At 44.4% G+C, this 25023-nt stretch overlaps 1 protein-coding gene across 1 annotated transcript in view; it reads left to right on the top strand.

Annotated features, from left to right (window-relative positions):
• Nucleotides 1–23499, top strand: part of NECAB3 (N-terminal EF-hand calcium binding protein 3) — a 136967-nt gene extending 113468 nt beyond the window's left edge. The window contains exons 6-13 of the mRNA XM_084848363.1: nucleotides 7116–7252; nucleotides 8822–8943; nucleotides 10943–11022; nucleotides 12795–12848; nucleotides 16113–16225; nucleotides 18824–18901; nucleotides 19602–19693; nucleotides 21710–23499. Coding sequence (XP_084704489.1) covers nucleotides 7116–7252; nucleotides 8822–8943; nucleotides 10943–11022; nucleotides 12795–12848; nucleotides 16113–16225; nucleotides 18824–18901; nucleotides 19602–19693; nucleotides 21710–21738 — 705 coding nt within the window. The 3' untranslated portion in view covers nucleotides 21739–23499. The remainder of the gene's footprint in view (nucleotides 1–7115; nucleotides 7253–8821; nucleotides 8944–10942; nucleotides 11023–12794; nucleotides 12849–16112; nucleotides 16226–18823; nucleotides 18902–19601; nucleotides 19694–21709) is intronic.
• Nucleotides 23500–25023: the final 1524 nt, after the last annotated feature.

Raw genomic sequence — 25023 nt, 5'->3', positions numbered from 1 at the left:
CCGTGTCCTGCACTCTGGGATGATCAAGAAGAGATCCTGGCCTTCTTCTCTGTGACAACCTTTCAAGTACTTGAAGAGTGCTATCATATCTCCCCTCAGTCTTCTCTTCTCAAGGCTAAACATGCCCAGTTCTTTCAGTCTCTCTTCATAGGGCTTTGTTTCCAGTCCCCTGATCATCTTTGTTGCCCTCCTTTGAACCCTCTCCAGCTTGTCTGCATCCTTCTTAAAGTGTGGTGCCCAGAACTGGACACAGTACTCCAGATGAGGCCTAACCAGTGCTGAGTAGAGGGGAACTAGTACTTCCCGGGATTTGGAAGCGATGCTTCTATTAATGCAGCCCAAAATAGCATTTGCCTTTTTTGCAGCCACATCACATTGTTGGCTCATATTCAGCTTGTGATCGACGACAATTCCAAGATCCTTCTCGCTCATAGTGTGGTTGAGCCACGTATCCCCCATCTTGTAACTGTGCATTTGGTTTCTTTTTCCTAGGTGCAGAACTTGGCATTTGTCCCTATTAAATGCCATTCTGTTGTTTTCTGCCCAGCACTCCAGTCTATCCAGATCACTTTGAATTTTGTTTCTGTCTTCCAAAGTATTAGCTATCCCTCCCAATTTTGTGTCATCTGCAAATTTGATCAGCATTCCCTGCACCTCCTCCTCCAAGTCATTAATAAAAATGTTGAAGAGCACTGGGCCCAGGACTGAGCCCTGCGGTACCCCACTCGTTACCTCTCCCCAGCTTGAGAAGGTCCCATTGATAAGCACTCTTTGAGTCCGATTCTGTAGCCAACTGTGGATCCACCGGATCGTTGTTTCATCTAGCCCACTTTGAGCTAGTTTGCTCATCAGGATATCATGGGGCACTTTGTCGAAAGCTTTGCTGAAGTTGAGGTATATGATGTCTACAGCATTCCCACGGTCTACAAGGGAGGTGACTTGATCAAAAAATGAGATCAGATTTGTCTGGCAGGACTTGTTTTTGACAAATCCATGTTGGCTTCGAGTAATCACGGCATTGTTGTCAAGGTGCTTCCAGATGGATTGCTTTATGATCTGCTCCAGAATTTTCCCAGGGATTGATGTCAGACTGACTGGTCTGTAGTTCCCAGGTTCCTCCTTTTTACCCTTTTTGAAGATAGGGACAACGTTAGCCCTCCTCCAGTCATCTGGCACTTCCCCGGTCCTCCATGATTTCTCAAAGAGAATAGACAGCGGTTCTGAGAGTTCTTCTGCCAGTTCCTTTATTACTCTAGGATGCAGTTCATCTGGCCCTGGAGATTTGAACTCATTCAAAGTAATGAGGTGTTCCTTGACCATATGCCTGTCGATCTCAAGCTGCAATCCTGCCCCTTCAGCCTGTACTTCGCCTTTGCCAGGGGGGTCATAGACCCTCTTTTGGGAGAAGACTGAGCCAAAGTAGGAATTGAGCACCTCTGCCTTTTCTTTGTCATCTGTTATCATTTTGCCATCCTTATTTAATAGCTGAACAACCATTTCTTTCCTCTGCCTTTTACTATGCACGTAGCTGAAGAAAGCCTTTTTGTTGTTTTTAGCATCCCTCGCTAACCTCAGCTCGTTCTCCGCTTTAGCCTTCCTGACGCCATCCCTGCAATTCTGTGCTACCTGCCTGTACTCTTCCTTTGTTACTTGGCCTTCTTTCCACTTCCTATATGTGTCCTTTTTTGTTTTCAGGTCATCCCTAAGCTTTTTGTGAAGCCACATTGGCTTCTTCTGTTGTCTTCCACCTTTTCTTCTTGTTGGAATTGTTTGTGATTGTGCCTTGAGAATTTCCTTTTTTAAAAGTTCCCACCCATCTTGGACTCCTTTTCTCGCTAGCATTGTTTGCCATGGGACCTTACTGATCATTGTTCTGAGTTTATTAAAATCAGCTTTCCTAAAATCCAGGGTACGCGTTTGAGTACACTCGGCTTTTGCTTCCCTTAGAACCAAGAACTCAAGTACAACATGGTCGCTTTCCCCCAGAGTTCCTGTAACTGCTACTTTATCCACTAAGTCATCTCTGTTGGTTAGGATCAAGTCAAGGATAGCCGATCCTCTAGTTCCTTCCTCTACTTTCTGTAGGAGGAAGTTATCCGCCACACAAGTCAGGAATTTCCTGGAGGGGCCATGTTTTGCAGAATTTGTCTCCCAACAAATATCGGGGAAATTGAAGTCCCCCATTACTACTACATCATGCTTCCTTAAAACATTGGCTATTTGCTTTTCAAAAGTTTCATCCTTGGCTTCTCCTTGATTGGGTGGCCGGTAGTAGACTCCGACCACCAGGTTCCTTTTATTCTTTGCTCCATTTATTTCAACCCAGATGCTCTCGATGGGGCTACCAAGCTCCTCCTCCTGTATTTCTGTGCAGAGATATGTATTTTTCACATACAGTGCAACCCCGCCTCCCTTTCTGTTCCTCCTGTTCTTTTTGAACAAGTTATATCCTTCAACTGCTGTATTCCAGTCATGAGAGTCATCCCACCAAGTCTCAGTTATACCTATCAAGTCATAATTTCCCTCCTGTATTAAGAGTTCAAGTTCGTTCTGTTTGTTTCCCATACTCTGGGCATTAGTATATAGACATCGAAGACCATGTGCTTCATAGTCTGGCTTTCTTCCTACATGTGTCTGAAGACTATTATTGGGCGCTATCAGCGCTGTTCTCTCCATTGCAGTGCATGCGCCTACGTCCATTGTTACCCCCAACATTACATCTCCCTTCCCCGTAGGATTCAGTTTAAAGCCCTCCTGATGAAGTTCTTCATGCTGTGGCCAAACACATTCTTCCCAGCCTTTGTGAGGTGCAACCCATCCCTAGCCAACAGCCCATCTTCCAGGAAGTATAGCCCGTGGTCCCAGAATCCAAATCTCTCTCGTCGGCACCACCTTCGTAGCCAGTCATTCACCCGGAGTATTTTTCGTTCCCTTTCTATCCCTCTTCTAACTACTGGAAGGATGGATGAGAAAACTATCTGGGCCCCAAAGTTCTTGAGTTTCCTTCCCAAAGCTTCAAAGTCTGACGTGATCTCTTCGTAGCTCCGCTTGGCGGTATCATTTGTTCCCACATGGATGAGAAGAAAGGGATACCTGTCAGTGGGCTTTATGAGTGCAGGCAACCTTTCAGTCATGTCTCTAATCTGTCCTCCCGGGAGACAACATACCTGGCGAGTCCACGGGTCTTCGCGACATACTTGGGTCTCGATCCCACGCAGCAAGGAGTCTCCCACTACTACCACTCTTCTCTTCTTCTTCTTGTAGGCCTGGGTTTCATCGCCTCTGTTTGACTGACCTTTAGCCTCTTGCTCACTCTCATGCAGGTTCCCCTGTGATTCTTCCTCTGCAGGCTGTCCTCCAGTCTCATCTGCAAGTACCTGGAATCGGTTCCACAGCTCCACCGCTTCCACTGGTGCAGAGTGGCGTCTAGTTCTTCTTCTCCTAACTGTCACCGTTTTCCAAGGAGTATCATCTACTCCATTTTTCTTCTCCTCAGCATTTCCCACTTCTGCCTCATCTTGCTGTTGCTCTTCAAGCTTCTGGTCTGCCCTTTGCTGCTGTAGTTCCCCCATTCTGTCCAAGAACTCTTCGTGTTCTCTTATTCCCCGGAGGGTTGACAGTCGCCACTCCAGTCCACTTACTTTTTCCTCCAGCAGCGTGATCAACTTGCACTTGTTGCAGGTGTAGGCCATGTTGTTCTCAGGCAAGAAAACAAACATGGCACACACCTTGCAGGTCACCACCACTGGAGAGTCTTGTCCTTCCATAGCCCCGTTTCCCTTTTTGTGTCTAGCTTTGTGATTGTTCTAGACTAGCCTGTGCCTGCTCCTCTACTCAGTAGAGGTTAAAAGCAGAGTCCCACTGGTGTGGAAGTGTGTGTTACAAGACAAATAAATGGGAAAAAGTTAGTTAAAAAAAAATGTTAGGGGCCTCCCCCTTGACCTCCCCTGCCGAACTCCCCTGGCCAACTCCTGTTTGCTCCCCCTGTTCGCTCCCCCTGTTCACTCGCTCTCTGGGAGCTTGCCTGCTTCTGTAGTCCCTGGACCAGCTGGAGCAGCTTGCTCTGCTCTGCTCTTCTCAGCTGGGAGGCGGGAAACAGACTGAAGCTTCCCGCCCAGTCAGCTGCTGGGAGTACTCAGGCCACACCCCTCCAATTCAGTTGGAGCTCTCAGAAGCTCCTGGTGAGCTCACAGCCAGTCAGAAGGATAAAGGGCAGCGCCCTGGGCTTCCTGCAACCCACTTACCTCTTAGCCTCTGTCTCCTTTGTCTCCTTTGTCTCTTCAACCACTGCAACTCCCCTGGCCAACTCCTGTTTGCTCCCCCTGTTCGCTCGCTCTGTTCGCTCGCTCTCTGGGAGCTTGCCTGCTTCTGTAGTCCCTGGACCAGCTGGAGCAGCTTGCTCTGCTCTGCTCTGCTCAGCTGGGAGGCGGGAAACTTCACAGAACATACTTCCTGGTGGGGGTGGGAGTTGGAGTGAATATCATCTGAGTGGCAGGGGCTGGTCAACCAATAAGAGAAGCTTCCCCCCTCCCCCTTTTCTCCTTCCCCTGAAAGTCCAGATGCACCTGCATTTCAGGAGCATGCCTCATTGAGCACAAAGGGAGTTACTTCTGAGTAGACACACATATGCTTGTGCCGGGAAAGGGGGGGAGCAACACAAAGACGGAAAACAGCCCCCATTTTAAACCACAGGACCTCATTGACCACAATAGGAGTTACTTCTGAGGAGACAGTAATGGGTTTGTTGTGGGAAAGAGAGCAGTAAACACAAAGACAGAAACCAGCCCCCACTGTAACCCTCAGGATATCTTTAACAAAGCTTTGAAGTACTTACTTCCTAAGGCAATGAATCAGAGCCTCAAGATCGCACTTAATCGCACTTAAGGAATTGTGCTTTAAAATGTGCTGTGTCAATTGAGAGGCTTCTCTGTTATTTCTGTGGGCATTCAGAGGGCAAGCCTCATTCAGTACAATGGGAGGAAACACCCCTTGACTGGGGTCATGGTGACAGGCACACCCCTGAGCAGGGCTAGCATACCTTAGGTCAATGCTGGGGTTGGGACACACAGCAACTATACTGGGGGGAACTTGACTTAAGGAAAAGAATCGGACTTTGAGCAGTCTCAGGAAATATGTTTTTTACCTGATAAGCTCTGGAGTGGCTGCTGGATGGCCACGACATCATGTATCCCTAACAACCTCAACACACAGCCGGCTCAGAGTAAATCGCTGGTGGAAACACCCCCTGTGTCTGAATCCATCCAACCCAATGAGATTTCTTTATGTTCTTAACCTTCCTGGCTTTGCCAAAACATAAAGATAAGTTACAGCATTTTTAAAATGGGAAAAGGCCTTTAATTGTAGCATTTGTCCTTCACGCGCGTGCGCACGCGCGCACACACACACACACAATATTACAGATATAAAGCCCAACTTCCTATGTGAAATTACTGGAGGTTAGACTAAGCCAGTGCTGCAACATTGGATGTAGCAGATTCCAGGATATTTAAACAGGAGGTAATGGACACAGGAGGAAGACAGAAGGTTCATTTGTGCTTGGTGAATAGAATTAAAGGGTCAAGCAGCCAGGGCATTAAAAAGTTGGGGTTCTGCCTGCCACCAGGATAAAGCATCTTGGATGTGCAGTCTGGTGCAATCCCAATCCCCCACCACGCATACAGTAAATCTGGAATATCTGTGTGAGACCTAGGAGAAAAGAGGAGAGGGTGGCCATGGCATCTGCAGTCAGAACAGGCTAGGCTGTTTTAGTTACGATACCTTACCCTCACTGCTAAGACTTCCATTACAGGTTTCGGAGCCTACCAAAGGAGGCCCATCTAAGTCTAACCCCCTTGTGGATGGCCTTCTGCTAACAGGAAAAAATCTTTTTATTAAGCAAATGTTTGGCCAACTGAGCTGATTCCCTCTGGTCTTGTCACTCTGTGTTTTAATCTGTATTTTGTGTTTTTTACTAGGTGTCCTTTTTATCTGCTCTAACGTCGTCGTAGTTTTTACAAAAAAGATTGCATGTATTATTGCTTAATAATGTTATGTGGATTGCTTTTATTGTTGTTTGCTTCCTTGGATCTCTTTTTTAATGGAAAAGCAGGGTATAAATGTAACAAAGGAACACACAAATAAATATGGATGGGACCATTCCCAAGAAAAGGAAAACAAGGGATTGTAGAAAATCCCCAAGTTTGGAAAGAATAGATAAGAAATGTTTATTCCACCTCCTCCAGACTATTTTAACAGGGCTGCTTCCCAAAATAGTGGGCTCTGGTAATTCAAAATGTTTCAGCCTTTAGCAAAGCATGCACTTCTTAGGTCTAACGCAAAGGTCCATTTTTAAATTCAAGCACCCACCTTACAAATGCAATGTTTTAAATGTTTTTTGTTTGTTTCTTTGTTTGGTTTGGTTAAAATTCACAATTAAAAATTGATTAAAAAATGCAATATATCCCTGCATCTGAAGTGCTACCTTGAAGAAAGAGATCTGGATTCCTCACAACCACTAAGAACTATGCATTGGTTGTGGAACAAAAGTAATCTTGAGTGGCACACAGAGGCCATATTCGGTTGTTCCAATTTTCTATGGCTCATGGGGTTCGAACTGTAACTCAAGACTCCCAAGAACTTGTTTCAGGCTCCCTAACATTTTCTCAGTTACATTAGGCAAAACACTCCATTTATTTTGACAGTTACACTCCAGAGACTTTTCAGAGATTTATAGGCAATAGCCCTCATAAATAACAGTGCAGACCTTCTGTTGCAATCCCCTTTGCTTATTTATGGAAATATCCCAGTAGATAATGCTTATTTCTATGTGCTGTTTCTTATATTTATTGGGGATATTGAAATCTTTATGTTTATATACTGCTTGGAAGTTAGAGTACAGCTGTGTAATACTGACTAAGATTTGAATTTGTCTCAGAAATATGGAGGGATTTTTCAGTGTTTTCACCTCTGAGCCTAAGTTGCTGAAAACATCTGGATTGTGGAAGGCTTTTCGTGGAATATCGGACCAGAGCAAGAAAGACTTCAGCAGTTCTGGGAAATATTGTCTACCAAAACTCAGCTGTCCCCCCACCTACCCCATGTCTTTACTTCTCCAGGTATATGAGAGCTCCTCCAAGATGGAACAGTTTGTCACACGTTTCCTACTGCGGGAGACGATGAACCAGCTACAGTCCTTGCAGATCTCACTGGAGTGTGCTGCAGACACGATCGAAGAACAGGCTGGCCGAGAAAGGTACTACAGCTGGCTGCGGTGGATAAAAGCCAGTGCTGGTTCTAGGTTTTGGAGGGCCCTCCTTCAGTGAGTTCTGCCTTCTCACCACCATTGTCACCAGCTGCTATTCCTCCTCATCCTGTCTCTGGTCATTGCTACCACTTGCTTGCTTGGCAGGCAGAGAGCCAGTGAGCAAGTAGGCAGTGGCATCTACTGCTCCTCCTTCCCACCACCACCATTGCCAGGGCCAGAGCAAGAGGCAGGTGAACAAGCAGGTTGCCATGATGAAGAGGAGGAGCAACCCTGTGGGGCTCTTGTCAGTGGCCCCTGCTGGGGTGTAGGCCCTTGGTAGATGCCCTACCATACCTACCCTTGATGCCAGCCCTGATAAGAGCTGTGAAAGAGAAGCTAAAATAATAAGGGAAGCACTCACTGGGCAACCTGTTCCAGATGATATGGCCTCAGAGTCACACCATTCCCATCCTTTTCTTTTCCTCATCTAATCCCAGAGGGATTAGGCCTGACATACATGGAGCTTTATTTTTTTGCTGGTCCTTGATCTCCCCTCAGGATTGACAGGTACAATGGCAGGACTGGTATCTGCTCTGGCCTAAGTCATTTTGCTGCCTGAGGCAGAAGAGTAAATGGTGCCCTCTCCGGTTCCAAGTCACAATACATAGTACCCCAGCTAGGCCAAGTTATTTTAGCACATAAGGCAGAGCATCCCTCAACTGTTTCTCCCCCTCTTGACAGTAGAAATGTGAAGAAATATAATGAAATGTAAATGAGATGTAAATGAAATAACTAACAATTAGCTGCCCTTTTCACAACAGCCAAAATGAGCTGCCTGAGGCAGCCACCTCACTCTGCCTAATGGTAAGGCTGGCCCTGATGCTGTGGACTATCCAGTATGAATACAGCTTCCAGTCTGAGTACAGGGGTTTCCACAAGAGGAACAAAAAATCACTGTTTCTAGGAACAATTCCTGCATTTCCAGCTGTCTGCTGTGGTGCAGTTCTGGAAGCTGCCATGCAGACGTTTTATGACTGACACAGGAATGATAATTGCAGTAAGAAACAATTCATAGAAATTGGGAGTCCCCTGTGTTTGGTTCTTATTAGATCTAATCCTACCAAAGAGGACACAATTTGGCAGCATTAACTTGAAGTTTTCCAGTACTGCTGCATTATATAGTTTTGAAAACCCAACTGAATGCCCACACATTTTAAAAGTAAATCACAAGTGTATTCGGGGTTGTGTGTTTTGTTTCCATCCTGAGGAATTAAGGATCTTGCGTGCACAAATTCACTTGGGGTGCTTCCAGATGAGGATTTGATCACATCATTCATGGAATTTTACAGGGAGTGCAGGCAACAGCATCTTCTACTCTCAGCCCTCCCATGTTTTGCCACCACGTCTTCTGTCTTTTTTCTTAATGCAGAATTGAGAAAATCTCTCCGTGAAAAAGAGACGGAATTGCTACTGAGTGCCTTCTGATCACTTGCGCTAAGAGCCCTCCATCTGGAAGCACCCCTGCACACACAAGCAATGGCACTTGGGGATGTACTGTGCTGATTTTGTGTTTTGTAGGAATGAGGTGAACAAGTCAGAAGCCCTTGCTGGGTCACACACGATAAAAAGATGTGGCCGTAGAGCTCAGAAGAACATCTGCTTGTCCCCTACAGATCCCTATTCAGGGATGTTGACCACAGGTATTGACAGGTTCCCCATTTCTATTGTCAGTGTTTGTGTTAGCATGAGGCTGCTTTGCTACCAGGAGCAGAGCGCGGTTTCTGTAAAAACAAGGTATGGCGATGTCTCAATAGAGAACGCAGCAGCATGAACTCTTATACGAATCCCTAAACCAGAATCAACAATGGGCAGGTTCTCACAGCCATACACACCGTCAGTTCATTACTCAACAATTTGTTCACTTGGTCTGAACTGACTTTTGAAAACCATTGTCATGAAAAGTGACATGAAAGTTCTGTGAATGGGGTATAATCTACGATGCTCATTCATGCAAGTCACCACATGATGCTGAAGTCAACGTGCGTTAACTAGTGATTAGCACGCATGTGCAAACCAATCCAGTTCCTTCATTGCAAGAAGCACTGTGCCCTCCTTTCTAATTAATTGCTGCAGGTCAGTCCCTGAGTCAGGGCTAGACAATATGTGGCCCTCCAGATGTTTTGGCTTACAACTCCTAGCATCCCTCACCATTGGCTATGCCAAATGGAGCTGATGGGAGTTGCAGGCCCAAACATCTGGAGGTCTGCAAGTTGCCCACCCCTACCCTAACTTCACATTACAAGGGACTAAAAGGCTGTCTCCAATCCATACCTCCCCAATCATGTCAAGTAAAAGAAATGTGAAACATGACATCATCACTTCCAGCATTTCCCCACTTCCTACTCCACTTCATTGGCTGCTGCTTTCAGGGTGTGTGGAAATGCTGACTGTGATGATGTCACGTTATGCAAGAGTTTTGCCACTGAGATATATGGGGGAGACATTGGTCAGCAGCAGATAATAGTGTCTAGTTAGTCCCTGAGGCATATAACAGCAATATGGAGAATAGCTTGAAAATACATTTGCACATGGACAACAGGCTAAGGCTTTCCCATTTTGCAGTTTTCCATCACAGGAGTGCCATAAGGAAGTATGTCCCTGAATGATAATGCAGCACCAGAAGTAGCCATGGCTGATTTCCAGACAGAGCTCCCATCTGTCTTGCATCATGGAGCAAATTATTTAAGGAATATTTGTAGTTGTGAGGAAAACATTATGTAGAGATAGAGGGAATGGAGCATGGCCTTCCCTGGGTGAGGGGTTGAGGAGGAATAAAAAGCAAATACATTTGTCTGATGTGTACTAAAAGGAAAGAGTGAAGTAGAGCTGTACACAAATGGCCTCACAAAATTCTCCAGCCTATTTTTGGGCAGAGAAATTGGGGGGATACTTTCACCGAATTTCTCCTAGGGGAGGAGAAATTCTCCAACAGTTTCTCACAGAGAGGGTTCACTATTGGCAGGGGTTGTAGCACATGTTCTTCCTTTTGTCCTAAGGGGTTTTGGTTTATTGCACTGCTTCTATAGGTGGCAACAGCATCAACTGTGTTGAGGCTTCCACTTTTTTTAGGCAGAATTTTGGATTTCTTTTGGTGGCATTTTTGAGCTTACCTAATCACTGCGAGGTGGCTGAAGGTGCTGTGTGTGTTTTCTCTCTATATCACACATCTTTCCAGTGCTCTGCAGCCTCCCAGGCCACCTGCACTTCCTGAACTGAAAAAGCCCCAATTGCCTCCCGATGTCTTCCTCATGATGGCTTTAACTGAAGTGTGGGAAGCCAAGGAGGCTACAGGCTGCTACACAGAGCCTACTGTACAATGACAGACAGGACACTCATGCACACTCCTCAGCCACCTCACAAGTAAGGTAAGCACAAGAATCCCAAACCATGAGAGTTTCTCTGAAACTTCTCCTCCTTTGAATTTCTTTTCAAAAGCAATTACTTTTCTATCAAATTGAATGAGAATGGTCAGGAAAAAAATGTGGGAGAAATTTTCAGCACAGCACTAGAGTGAAGCTTTGCCATGCCATCTGTCTGACTTTTGATCCTACTGAAACACTCCCTATCTGCTGAACCCCTGCTGTAAGATGCCTTCCTGTGATTTCAGCTCAGCGTTCTCTCTGTTTGCATTGCATCCAGGTATTTGTGTGAAAGCTGAGAGCCAGTGGACATCTGAGATCAACCAATTACAGCATCTCATTGACAAACTGGAATGTAAGGTGGGCGTGCAAATGAAACCAATAAGAGGTAGAATGGAAATTCATCTACTTGCATTTCCCCCAAGACTCCGGTTTGGACCGGATCCAAAATACAGCTTAGTCTGCATTAACACCATCCCTGTTTTTCCAGTTCTCATTCTCTCTTGATATACCCAAGTCCTCCATAATTCAACTCAGGGAGTCTTTGAGCATAAAAATACTATAATTACGCCCATGCTGGCTTCTGCCTCCCAGCCTCACAAAGCCAGTTTCCATACCACCAGAACCCAAATGCTCCTTAGAAGGGGTTTGATTTTGGTTTTGTACTTTCTAACTTTTCTTAACATGTGAACATTACAATTTAAGACCTTCTTTGAACTGTTTAAGACTAACAGTTCCCATTTAAACAGCCTTGGGAAATATAATAAGTGGAAAGGTACAGAAGCCAAGATTCAAAAGAAATCATCATGAAACCATCTTTTAAGATTGAATGCATTAGCAAAAACAACAAAAATTATCAAAGCAAGTCAAAAATATATAGGGATGGCTTAGATGAGTTGTCTTATGTTACATGCCTCTGACATATGCAAAAGATATCCATCTGCAATGCCCACCTAATAAATTATGCCTGGTCAATGTACAGCACTGTATATTTCAAAACAAAGCAGTAAAGTATAAACAATGCTGTATCTCAGGAGTGAGAGTGGGGGAACCATTCTTTCAGCTTCAATTAAGGTCTACATTCTTGCAGTGAATTGAAATTATTAACCTAAGTCCCAGACTACGTCTTCTAATTTAACAGGAGAGACTGAAGAAGATCTGTTCAGGGTGTTTACCTTGGCATAGAGATCCATATATTAGGGGTGAGAAACCATTCCCTCAAGGGTCATCTGTCAGGGTCCAACAGTGGATGCAACTGTCCTTCTCTCTCTCTCTCTCTCTCTCTCTCTCTCTCTTTCTCTCTTTCTGCACCCTCTTCTCTCTCTATCTCCCTCCCTTCTGCTTTCTCCCTGTCCAATGGGCTGCCAAGGGAGGGACAGATGGCTCTTACCAGAGGTCTGAACTGATCACTTGCTGAGGGCTTTTGAAATTTGGGTAAGGGTGGCATGAAATTAGGATGAACACCACATGCCCACACATGCCATATATCCTTTGACTCATCCCCTAAGGTCTCTCTTTCATCCCACTTAACAGTCATCCCGCCTTCTTGCAAAAGGACATGACATTTCCTTTAATGATGAGCCGATAACAATCATCATCTTCTTACAGCTGATTTACACATGCATGTATGTCACTTGCAGCTGAATGTATGAACTGCCTCCATTGAAAATAACTGCTTTTGAGGGGATGTCAGGAACTGCGAAAGCTTTGTTGAAGATGTATGATCTCTTTTGGCTGTTTCACACATGTGAGATGCCATTTGATTTGTCATAAAATACTGGTTATGTGCCCATAATTCAGACAGAGAGATCAAATAACGCACTGCTGAAAGTACCACTGGCTTATCTCTGGACACCAGTCAAAATGCTAGCATTACCTCTAGAAAATGTTCAGATTCAGATGGGCTGGGCCTCCACAGGAATGGTGTTCCCAATCTGTTCTGTGTCTGTCATATAGCATCAGGCAAACCTTCCAGAGTTTCCGCTTCAACTTATTTCTGTGGCAGTCTAGTCTTGATGTACCTTGATTTTGAATATCCAGTAAAGAGGATGGTCATGATGTCAATTATACTTTTCACCCACTCACATTAAATTATCTCCCTTTGCAATAATTCTGCACTTCTGTCTACTCAGAGTCCAAGACTTGAACCCCTGAAAGATGACGTGGTCTGCAAGGGAAGAGATTCTGTAAGTTTGTGACCACTGATCTTTGTTCGTTTGTTTATACTGGTGATACCTAAAATGAGCAAATCCCTTCAGCCAATGTGATAAGAATACTGGGGTGGTTAATATGTTAGTGACTACAAAAGAAGAGGATTCAGTAGTCAGACAGAATAAAGGACAGGGCTCCTATACCTTTGATAGTTGTATAGAAGAGAGAATCTTAGAAGTGCAGCATAGTGCTGCAAGGGTGAGGAAAGGTGCACCCATCAAACCTTCCTCTTCTACCCATAGCAGCCCTCCAGTTGTGTTGGGCTGCAATTTCCATAATTCCCAGGCAGCAGTCCAACACAACTGGATGGCACCATGTTGGGGAAGGTTGCTGTAGTGTCAGTGCTAAGGTTCCACTTATGACCTTGATCTCCTGAGCAACTCCTTTGGGATTTCTTGTCTCCTTAAGAGTCCCACCTTCTTCTTTTATCTTCCCCTTCCCAGTAATGTGGGGTTTAGGCTGTAGACGTGGGGTGACTGACATTCTAGACACAGAGTTTAGCCACAACAGTTGACTAGTAGATTTAAAGCAAACAAATTACAACTAAAGATATTTACACAATAGAGCTGAGTGATATAAAAGTCCATAAAAGAAAAGAAAAATTGAAAAACACAAGTTTCTTTACCCTAGCTGCCCTTAGACTTTTCTAGGCTGCTTCTTCCTGCTCGCTCTTCAGACTCTGCTCTCAGTTCAAGCTCTGGCTGTCTCTGTCTCTTACTGGCTCTCTCACTCTCTTTATATACCCTCCACCCTCAAAACCAAAAGTACTTCTTTAAACCTGAAGACATGAAACTTAAGTGGAGAAATGAAACTGACTCTTAACCAGAGAAATGAACCTACTCCTCTCAAGGTTACCCCCAGGCCTCTAAGCCTGACCTTTTCCCCATTGCCTCTGCAGGCCTCAAACCTTCACGGTCTGTGATCCTTTTAGATGAGAACCTACTAGTTCCAGATGGTGGTGGCTGCCATGTTTTAGTCCTTGATCATATGGCAACTCCCTGCAAGGGATTCAGTCAAAACAGACAAAGTCTGCACAGCTGACAAGTTTTGTGAAAAGATATGGAATTACAAGCAGAAGACACTGGGCCTTGAATAATCAGTCTTTCATATGAGGGGGGAAAGGTCCAGGTTTGAATTAAAACCTTACTAGATATGCCCTCAAATGGTCAGGTCAGGAAACATAAGGTTCTGTTTTGTTGCTAGAAGTTCACATGATTTTCATTCTGCAATACAGTAGATTCTCAGGGTATGTCAATGGAGTGCCTTTTTCATGAAACATCTGCATAGCCACTGCCAAAATAGGGAGGACGGAGGAGACAAAGGCATGCCAAAAAGTGTGCTGTGCCAGTTAGAGACAATACCTAATTCAGATGACTCCTTGAAAACCAATAAAGTGCTTCTCTTCTTCAGCTCGTTTTTGTAGGTCCCTAGAGGACAGGCACTATACGTTCCACCCACAGGGGTCATTATAAGACAAGTGTATCAATGGCTGCTAGCAGTGGAGGCTGGTGGCTCCAATGTCAGTAGGAAGGTGAATCCATGCCGAGTTTCAGTCGGAACCAGTCAGTACTCTAAAGGAGTTCTTCTTTAGAGTTTTGACTGGTTCTGACTGAAACCCGGAGCGGGTTCACTACCCCACTGACATTGAAGCCACCAGCCTCCACTGGCTGCTAGTCATTATGACTACCTGCAACGTCTGGGTTCAGAGGAAGTATTGCAACCATGGGAGAGGGCTATTGCCGTCATGCCCAGTGAGTGGACTCTCCAGAGTCATCTGGTTGGCCACTGAGGGAAACGGAATGATGGACTAGATGGCCCTTTGATCTGCTCCAGGAGGACGCCTCTCACGCTGTAACGTCATGCATCAAGGGAGATGCAACGTTGTGACAATTTACTTCTCCCTTCCTCCCCTCAGTTATTTCCGCTCCCCGCTGCCTAAATTTAGACTGTAAGCTCCTTGAAACAGGGGCCTGACCTTCACTTATGTTGTTTTGCAAAGTGCCACGTGCACTATGGGCATGGTGTCCCACCATGGGGGACATGGCTTGAAATGTGAAGTCAAGCTCAAGTGTTCACTTCCTCAGCAAACTCAGTGCCAACAGGCACATTTCCTTGCTTTCCTGTGACTCCCCCTTCTTTGCTCCTCTCATTTAGTTGTCTCATTTGACAACTAATCAAGGAGGGATCCTGACTTTACATTGCCCTAAGCCAGGGATGGGGAAGCTCAGGCCCAGGGGCCAATTCCAACCCTTCAGGGTTCCCCAGATGGCCACCCCCACTTCCCCTGGCCCCACTTCCCCTCCATTCCCCCCAACCACCAATCATTTGGTGGTTTCCTGGGTTTTGTGCAGTTTTGCTCCATTCTAATAGGTTGAAATGCCTCTCCTAAGGCTTAGTTAATGGCAGTAAGAGAACTTTGGCTATTGGGCAGTATAGTAATGTAATAGATAGATAGATAGATAGATAGATAGATAGATAGATAGATAGATAGATAGATAGATAGACAGACAGATAGATAGATAGATGCATTATTTATTTACATAATCACTCACTCACTTGATTTATATACCTCTCTATACCTAACAAGATTCCCAAGTGGTGAATATTTCAGCTATAATGTGCTGGAACTTTTTGTCTTTCTGACCCCACTCATTTTTCCTTTGGCCCACCCTCTTGCCTTCAGCTCTTCCCACTGTTGGAATGAGGCCTGCAAGAGCTTGAAACTGAATTCAGCCCTTTGGCTGAAAGAGGTTCCCAGCCCCTGCCTAAGCAGTATCAGTAAGCTCTTCTTCCCAAACTGCCATGCTCAGCGTTCGTATGTTGGTCTCTGGCTTGCATAAGATTACTAGATCAGTATAAATGGATGTTGCCGAAGCTGTCTGGGGGTGTTTTAAAACAGAGTGCAATCCTTGGAGGCAAAGGACTACCTTTGGATGTTGGATGTTGCAGAAGCTGTCTGGGGGTGTTTTAAAAAATGGATGTTGCAGAAGCTGGATGTTGCACAAATGGATGCTGCAGAACCTGGATGTTGCACAAATGGATGCTGCAGAACCTGGATGTTGCACAAATGGATGTTGCACAAATGGATGTTGCAGAAGCTGTTTGGGGGTGTTTTAAAACAGAGTGCAATCCTTGGATGCAAAGGACTACCTTTGATCACAGGGACGCTTGGTAATCTCGCATGTAGCATGCTAGAATTGGGTCTTGCCCCACTTGCCATCTATTCCCCCTTTCTGCAGTACATCCTGGTGGCACAGAGACAGATCTCAGTGGCAGCAAGTGGATTAGAGGCGTTCCGTCAAGCTCTCCAATCCTACACAGAAACCACAGCTGAACAGAGCAGCTGCCTACAGTAAGTCCTCCGAAGTTTGACTTTTATAGGTTCATTGGATGAGAAACATGTTTAAGAACAGCAATTGTGGCTTCTCTTGAACTCTCCATCTTCAGCATATAAACTTTAACTCACTCTGCGAACAGCCAGGGAGGTGTTATCTTTAGCACATAGTGTATATACAGTAAGCCTGACAAACATCCATGAACTAAGCTGTCTATCTAAGAGCCCCATAAAGTAGATAAATACTGCGCTACAAGAGACAGCCTGATTACAGAGAAGTATTATTACTTCTTTTTCTGTATAGATGGCAAAACAAACAGAAGTACAGAATTCAAATTCACTATTTATAATTGTGTGTTCACATGGTTGTGAGTTTGGACTCCCATCCCCCTCTTCCTAGTTCCATAATTATATTTGCTGCTGGAAAACACAGTTGGAAATTGGAAACATATTAATAACTGCCTGAATTATAGTTGCAAAATAGTCAAAGAAATAGAATCGCCCCTCACTGAAAGAGTGGGAAAGGAAGACTCAACATACCATGCTAATGAATTAATGTACCCACTATAAAAAAAAAAAACACTTCAGGAATTTTAATTGCTTAATTGATTGTCATGATTGGAATATTGATACACCTTTGTTGTTTACTGGAACAGGACTAAGGCATATGAAAATGCAAACAAGATGACTGCCTATTATTTAAGATATTAACTATGAAAATCATATGATTCTAACATAGTATATGCATTAAATTGCCCTTGGTAGCACTTCTAGGAATCAGCATTTGTTGTTGTTGTTGTTCAGTCGTTCAGTCGTGTCCGACTCTTCGTGACCCCATGGACCATAGCACGCCAGGCCTTCCTGTCCTGCGCTGTTTCCCGGAGCGTGCTCAAGTTCATATTCATTGCATCCGTGATGCTATCTAGCCATCTCATCCTCTGCCGTCCCCTTCTCCTTTTGCCTTCAGTCTTTCCCAGCATCAGGGTCTTTTCCAGGGAGTTTTCTCTTCGCATTAGGTGGCCAAAATATTGGAGCTTCAGCTTCATTATCTGTCCTTCCAATGAGCACTCAGGGTTGATTTCCTTTAGGATGGACTGATTTGACCTCCTTGCAGTCCAGGGCACTCGTAAGAGTCTTCTCCAGCACCACAGTTCGAAAGCATCAATTCTTCGGCGCTCAGCCTTCCTTATAGTCCAGCTCTCACAGCCATACATTACTACTGGGAAAACCATAGCTTTGATTAGACGGACCTTTGTCGGCAAGGTGATGTCTCTGCTTCTTACTATGCTGTCTAGGTTTGCCATAGCTTTCCTCCCAAGGAGCAAGCGTCTTTTAATTTCATGGCTACAGTCACCATCTGCGGTGATCTTGGAGCCCAAGAAAGTAAAATCTGAGTGAAAATCACAGCTGCTACAGTCTAAGAGTAAAATTACATGTTGACCTGGTTCTCATGTAACACTAACCCATGATCTGTTTAACCCATGGGTTGTCATGATGTCCAAACACAGCTGTGCTAACAAACCATGGTTTGTTAACTATGGACAACCTGGTTTGTTGTCCAAAAAGAACCCATGGGTTTTTGCTGGGTTGTGAACTCTGGGTTGCTTAAACCATGAGTTGTCATTACATGTGAACTGTAGGTTGTTGATAGGTTGTTTAGCCAGACTATAGAAGTGGCAGGCAAGAGTGGTAAAAAACAACAACCATGCTCCATGCCAGTACTACAGCACTGCAAAGGTATTTGGGATACAAGGAGGGAGCAGGCAAAAGAGTAGAGAAACAAACAACCCAGGGATTGAAAAAATAAACCATTCTTTGTTTGATCACGCCAAACAAACCCTGGACAGGGCCACAAACCATAGGTTAATCACAGGTTAAATAAATCACGAGTTGGAATTATCTGTGAGCCAGGTCGTTAGAGCTGCCACATTGAGCTGCCACAGAAAACAGTAGTACACCATTGTGCGTCTCCCCGCACCTCCCAACACTATTCCCCATAAAATTTAGGTGCATTTTCTTGTGTCTTGATATGGTCACATCACGTGTTTCCTGACCCACACTCCAAGTCATGGCTGCCACTGAGAAGGAAACAATACAAGTAAGTGCCCAGACACTGGCAGGAGATGGAGGGAAACTTGATGTGGGCTACTATTTTCAGTAGCAACCCCATGTCAAGCATAACATCTGATTCTTCCCTGAAATGGTTGCGCGAATGGGTCCTCCGAAGTGGAGTGTGTGGCTGGTATCCCTGTAAATGAAAATTATCACTACATCTAGTAATTTCATTAGTCAAGGTGATGTGGAAGTTCCCAGCATCAGATAAAAGCTTTGGTGTCCATCATTCTGCTGTACACAGGCTGTATAATTAATGTGGCCATCACAACAAGCCAAATGCGCCTTCAAAAAGCACTGACAGTTCTTTAACCTCCGCATGAAGACGATTATCTTTTCTGTGAGAACAACAACAAAAACTCATCCATGAGTCACTGAAGATAAGTAATTATGGTACAAGAGTCAGGCTGGCTCTAGACACTGGAGTCCCATTTATATACACCACGCACTGCTTGATAGGTCGCGATAACATTTCCCCTCATGGCCTGTCATCTTTCCCTGTAGTGTCTCTGCCCACAAACTGACAAGTGATGCCGGCTTCATCCTGTATGAGTTCTGGCAAGATGTGGCTTCATGGAGAAGGTTGGCGATTCCTTACAATTTGTGGAGTCTTTTCTATGGTGGCTGAGGAAAGTAACTCAAAGCTGATTTACATAACCATTTTTCATGTGTATGTGTGTATATACACACGCGTGCACACATGCACAGCTGGCGTTGGTACATCTAGATCACTATTATCTATACCGGTAGCAGTTGCGAGAATAGCCCCCTGAGTTCATGCAGTGGGGATGGGAGGATCCCTGTAGTGTTCCTGCAGTCCAACCCTCCAGTCTCCATACGGTGCTTAGGAACCCCCCCCCCAAAGTATTTTATAACTAAGGCAGGGAAGGGTTAACAGAGTTGTGCAGAAGAAGAGATTTATTAAAGGTTAAAATTGAGTGAAGTGTGACAAGGGGAAGGGGAAATATGATATTATTTATGAACAGTCCCCTTATAAGAGGGCTTCTCAACACTTAGCTCTGTGCCCAGGATCAGCATAGACTAAAGCTTGGGGACATGCAGGAGCAGAGCAGCAGTTATTTCCTCCAATTGTTGGAAAGTGTTGCTGGATGAAGGATGGAAAGAGAAGTCATTCAAGAGTCCTCTGATGGTGAAATTTGGAGTACTTTTCCTGTGGGGTGAGGGATTCCTACTGTGACTTAGCAAAGTCTAGTAAGTCAACCATACAAGATAAGGTTCAACAGGACCTGCCACTTCTCCAACCTTCCTCATTGCTTTGCAGCCACCTGCAATCAGTTTACAGTAAGAAGTTCCAACGTGCCATCATTGACTTATTGGACTCTCCAGAACTCTTGACCACCATGCTGTTTCCAGGTAGGTTAATGTTCCATATAGATTTGCTTTTTTGTTTCCATCTTTTAATGCAGGGGTGCACAGCCTGAAGTCCAGGGATCATATGCAGCCCACCAAGGCCTTAACTGCAGCTCCCAAGCATAATCTGACACACACACACCCATTCCCAGCAACCCTTTCCTCTTTACTCCATCTCCCAGCAGTCCTCATACTGATTGCTCTTTCCTTGCTGCTGCTAGCAGTGAGTTAAGAGTGATCTGGATCAGGATCAGGATCACTGTAGTGTGTGTGTTTGTTTGTGCATATGGGTGTATGTGTATGGGCAGTATCCAACTGTGTCATTTCACTAGTGCAAGTGCCCTTGCACTAGCAGAAACTAAGTTCCAAACTATGCGCAAGAGGAGACTCCAACTAAAGTTACATTTGTGCAAGTGTGGTTGCATAACTCATTGTGCAAAAAGTTGAGCATTATGCTTGCACAATCCATTGTGCAACCAGTTAACATAAAAACATAAGAAGAGCCCTGCTGGATCAGACCAAGGATCCATCTAGTCCAGCATTCTGTTCTCACAGTGCCAACCAGCTGCCCACAGGAAACCTCCAAGCAGGACATGAGTGCAACATATTCCCCAGCAACTGGTGTATGTAAGCATAGTGCCCCTGATACTGGAGGTAGCATATAGCCCTCAGGAGTGGTAGCCATTGATAGCCATCTCCTCCATAAATTTGTCTAACCCCCTTTTAAAGCCATCCAAATTGGTGGCCATCACTATGTCTTGTGGTAGCAAATTCCATAGTTTAACTACGTGCTGTGTGAAGAAGTACAGTTGCACATTATGCTTGTGCAACCAGTTGTGTATTGCACTGTGAAACTACTTGAGCAAGCACTATTTGAGCTAGCACCATTTGAGCTTGTGGAATGACACTGTTGGATACTGCTGTGTGTGTGTGTGTGTGTGTGTGTGTGTGCCCTTGACCCGCAAGCCAGCATCACATTCAGTCCCTGGGGCTGTAGGTCTTTGTGCACCCCTGTTTTATCATTTTTTTAAAAGTCCTTCTCAAAGCACAGAACATTAATTCAGAGCAGCTCATAGCGTGTACCTGTTCTGATCTAAATTCTGTTGGGAATTTCAAAACTAACTCCCATGCAGCCTGATCCTATTGCTTGTTTAAATGTTTACGAGTTCTGTGGGGCTTACTACCAAGCCAGTGAGCATCAGGCCTAAGTTTTAAAAGGATAAGAAATAGAAACCACTAGACAGGCAGGAATAGCAAATTAGATACAGTTTGTAAATAAATCCAAATGGATAAAGTGGTACATAACAGAGGGGTATTGTTCTTATTATTACCAGGAGGAAATAAGAGAAGTCTATGCTGCAGTGCTCTGCAACTTTACGTTATAGTCAAAGCTATAATGGGCAGGAAACACATGAGGCAGGAGCTTTGCTGAAATGAACCAGGTCTGGTTTTGGTTCAGCCAATGGGAGATTGCCCGGGAGACCTAGGTACACTGCCTGGAGTTCCATCAGAAAAGAATGGAAGGATATTTGGATCAAATTGCTGAAATAACTGGTTGGCATAACCAAGGTGACAAATATGACTTAAGGCAGGAATACATCTGTCGTTGGTCATGATTTCCCTGATGTGGATTCTGCAAGTCCTCCTTAATCTCCATAGGGAAAATTCAACCTGTTGTGCATAGTTTGGAGCTTATGTTCAAACAGGTGGGCCTGTTCAGATGAAACAATTATTAGAATGAGAGTTGTGCCATGCACTCCCTCCTCCCTTTCCCCTTTTAGTGTGGTTTGTTAAACCAGTTTCCTGATTCTGGTGTAATAGGAAACTAAAGTTTAATAAACAACAATAGAAACACTGACAGCAGGCATACAAGGACAAGGGCAGAGTGCGTTGAAACAAGGCTCATTCTCAGTCTAATAAACCTTGGATTATTAGACCAAGATTGTTATGTCTGAACCAAGCTAATCTTAGAATAAACTGTAATCCAGTTTTGTGACCTTCTTGCATTTGTTTCCTCAGCTTCCTGGTGGATCATGAACAATAACTAATGTCCTTGTGATGTTCCCTCAAGGCAACCAGCATGTAGATGGATCAAGCACTATCTTTTAAAGACATCCCTTCCTTCCAGGGTTGTCATCCCTCATCCCAGCCCCTTCAATATAGTTTTCCTCCTATGTATTCATGTGGAATGCATCCTTTCTTCTGCAGCCATGGCAATGTGGCAGCACTTTTGAATGCACCCGGCCATCCTTTCCTGAACACCACTGGTACCCTCCCACTATTTTGACATCGGATTTTCACCCAGAGCTATGTCATGGCCTTGCTAGCATTTTTGAACTGAAGCATTATAGATGGTGATGCAACAGTTGGTTGGCCGTCCAGCATAATGCGATGGTGCACAAAGGGAGCATATATTCTGTCACAGTTGTCATAGAAGCAGAAGGGGAAGCTCTGGCAGCATCTACTTCGATGCTGTTTCCATCACACTAAATTTCCATTGAAGGGTGCTCATGTTAAATGACTAGACATCCTCTCTGCAGCCTGACCAGTTTCCCAAGTCTTTACCTACCTGCCTGTATGCTAGATGCGATGTCTGTCTGAGTTCCAAAATGTAGAATTCAAATCTGAATTTGCAAAGGTGCATGCTTTGAATTCAGAAGCAGTGCAGAAGTTTGGATTTCACTAATGAAGTTTGGACTGTTAGATCCGCTACCACAACATGGGTTTTGCTGCAGACATTTGGAGATTTGCATCCAAATGTGAATTCTGGGCCTTTATATGAGGTCCTTTGAAACTGCAAAACATTTTCTTTTTAAAAGCAATTAGCATGAAAAGGAAACCAGCTGAATGTAGGTGTGCTGTTGTTTCAGTGTTGCTGTATGGCATAGCTGAGCACATCTAACACCATGAATACTGCTGCACTCTGGTCCAGGGGTGGCCAGCTGCTGTATTCTCAGGGGCTAGTCAATTCTTCATTCAGGGAGCCTGAGGGCCAAGGGGTATTTTGCTACATAAACTGACTGGTTAGGCTCCATGATAAAGGTGACACCACCTAGCAGTAAGGGCTTCACAGTTATGGAGCACATGTACTTAGGTATAGCGGGGGCATTACTCCTTTTGTTTGCCTCCACCAGTGTTCCAGAGCTGTGTTTACCTCACGAACACAGGTCTGGAACCCTGAAGAGATAAAGGGAACTTGGTGGTGTGGAATTTCAGAGGAAACAAACTGTCAGGGAGAGGGTTAAGCAATCCCTTCCCCTCTACTTCTTCTGTGCTTCAAAGTGCCCCTCACCAAGGGTGCTTTGCAGAGGAAAAGGGGCTGTTGGCATTTCATTACATACAAGCACATTGTAATGAGTGGTTTGTTCCTAATGAAGAAAGAATTTGTTGGATGCTCCCCTGGGTAAATATACACCAAAGATTTAAAATTGGTTTGATTATTGTTCCCTTTCCTGGGAACTGTAGGTCTTTGCAGGGAAGGGCATGAGCATCTAACAGAATTCCCAGCACCCTCATCAAATGACAATTCCCAGAATTCTTTGTAGGAAGCTGAGTTTGTAATGTAGATATGCCCATGGTCTTCTGTTCCCCTGTGGCTCCAGATGACTCAACTTTGCCAACGTGCAGCCCTGCAACACTTATTCTGTTATAAATAAAACGGACCTTTAACAAAAAGAAAGAAAACTGCATGCTTTTTGAAAACAAAACATTGATTTCTCTGAAGTGACACTTCAATGCTTTGCCATCTGTATATTGTTACATATATTATGAATATTTGCCCTGTAAAAATAGGGAAATGGTTCATTTTCAAAACAAAAACAAAAGGAGAGAAAGAAAAATATCAGCCCAATGGGAGAAAAGCAGCTTATTCATTTTGCAAATGCTTGGTTATTTAGTATTCTTTTCATGTATGTGCAAGGCTCTCTCTGTATGATATTCAGTAACCAAAACATGGCTGTATCCTCCCGTTTTCCTTGCCTCTTAATAAACAATTCCGTATTCTTGGACTGGACTGGTTATGTTTCAGTCTGTCTCCTCTGATTCATTTTCCTAAATGTCTTCGTGTGAATAACAGAAGCTAAAGAGAGTGCAGTTTTCCTAATGGAACCTCTCCAGAATAATGATCTGACTCTTTCTCTGTAGTGCTTTTGCCTGTATGTTTGAGTTAGGTTGTTGTTTTTTTACAGGTTCACTTGAAAGTATATTGTTTATTAGAACATTTAGGGGGAAGGAACACAGGGTAGTGTCTGACTGTAGAGTAGGGGTGGGCAACTTGCAGCCCTCCAGATATTTTTCCCTGCAACTCCCATCAGCCCTAGCAGGCTTAGCCAATAGTGAGGGATCATGGGAGTTGTGTGCCAAAACATCTGGAGGACCACAAGTAGGGGTTTCAGAGAAATCCACAACAGAATCAATGATCTCAAATTTCAATGAATCTGACCACAGATTCTGCAATAGACTGGCTTTTCCTGTTGTTGTTGTTTTTCCTTTCTGGAATTTTATGCAAATTTGGTCATATAAAATATTTAAAATTAAAAACCACCAGCCGAAAGTGTCCATTTCCCCCATAGGCTAAAACATGAAAATGTGTATTTGGGGGGGATTTGCATACTTGGGGGGGATTGTGTATTTGGGGGGGGATTTGCACATTTGGTGGTTTTACACATTTTCGCAAGTGTGAAGTTGTGCAAATTTGAGAAATTCTAAAAAATCTGCTTCCATCAATGAGCAGATGCTGGAACAAAAGGCACCTGACAATCCTCGAAACACAGACAGAATGGATTTTACAAAAACTGTACTTTCCTAGCTACAAGTTGCCCACCCTGCTGTGGCGGATGGGATTTACAGGAAGACTTTGGTAACTACAGAAGCTGGGTCTTCAGTGCAGGAGAGGACACTAATTCTTAAATGATATGAGGGGATAATTGAATGGATTGTGAGGGCAATACTTGTGGGTTGCTAGGGTGCCAGTAATAGGCATGAGGGGCTATTGAAGCAGACGTAAGTGACTCTTGAACACACAGACACATTTAATGGTTGGCTATATTAAGCAAAACATTTTAAAACTCTTAACAGCACAGTATGGTCACAAGGGGCACTATACAGTGCAACACTATTGCTAGCACTAGGGATGGGTGACCCCCACCTGACATCTAGCCGGGGGGGGGCGTCCACCATGGGGAACTTACCAGATGTAAGTTGCGGCTGTAAATTGTGGCTGTAAGCACTTCATGGCTGCAATTTATGTAGAAGTGAGCGCTTCATGACCACAAATGGCATAAAATACACAAATTACGGCCTTAATTTCCCCACAATAGGCTAATGGCAGCTGC

Source organism: Heloderma suspectum, chromosome 4, assembly GCF_057233095.1.
Source record: "Heloderma suspectum isolate Gila_16-S chromosome 4, 16-S_ref, whole genome shotgun sequence".
NCBI lineage: Eukaryota > Metazoa > Chordata > Lepidosauria > Squamata > Helodermatidae > Heloderma > Heloderma suspectum.
The sequence above is the reverse complement of the archived record's forward strand: the minus strand, read 5'-3'. Positions and strand labels throughout refer to the sequence as shown.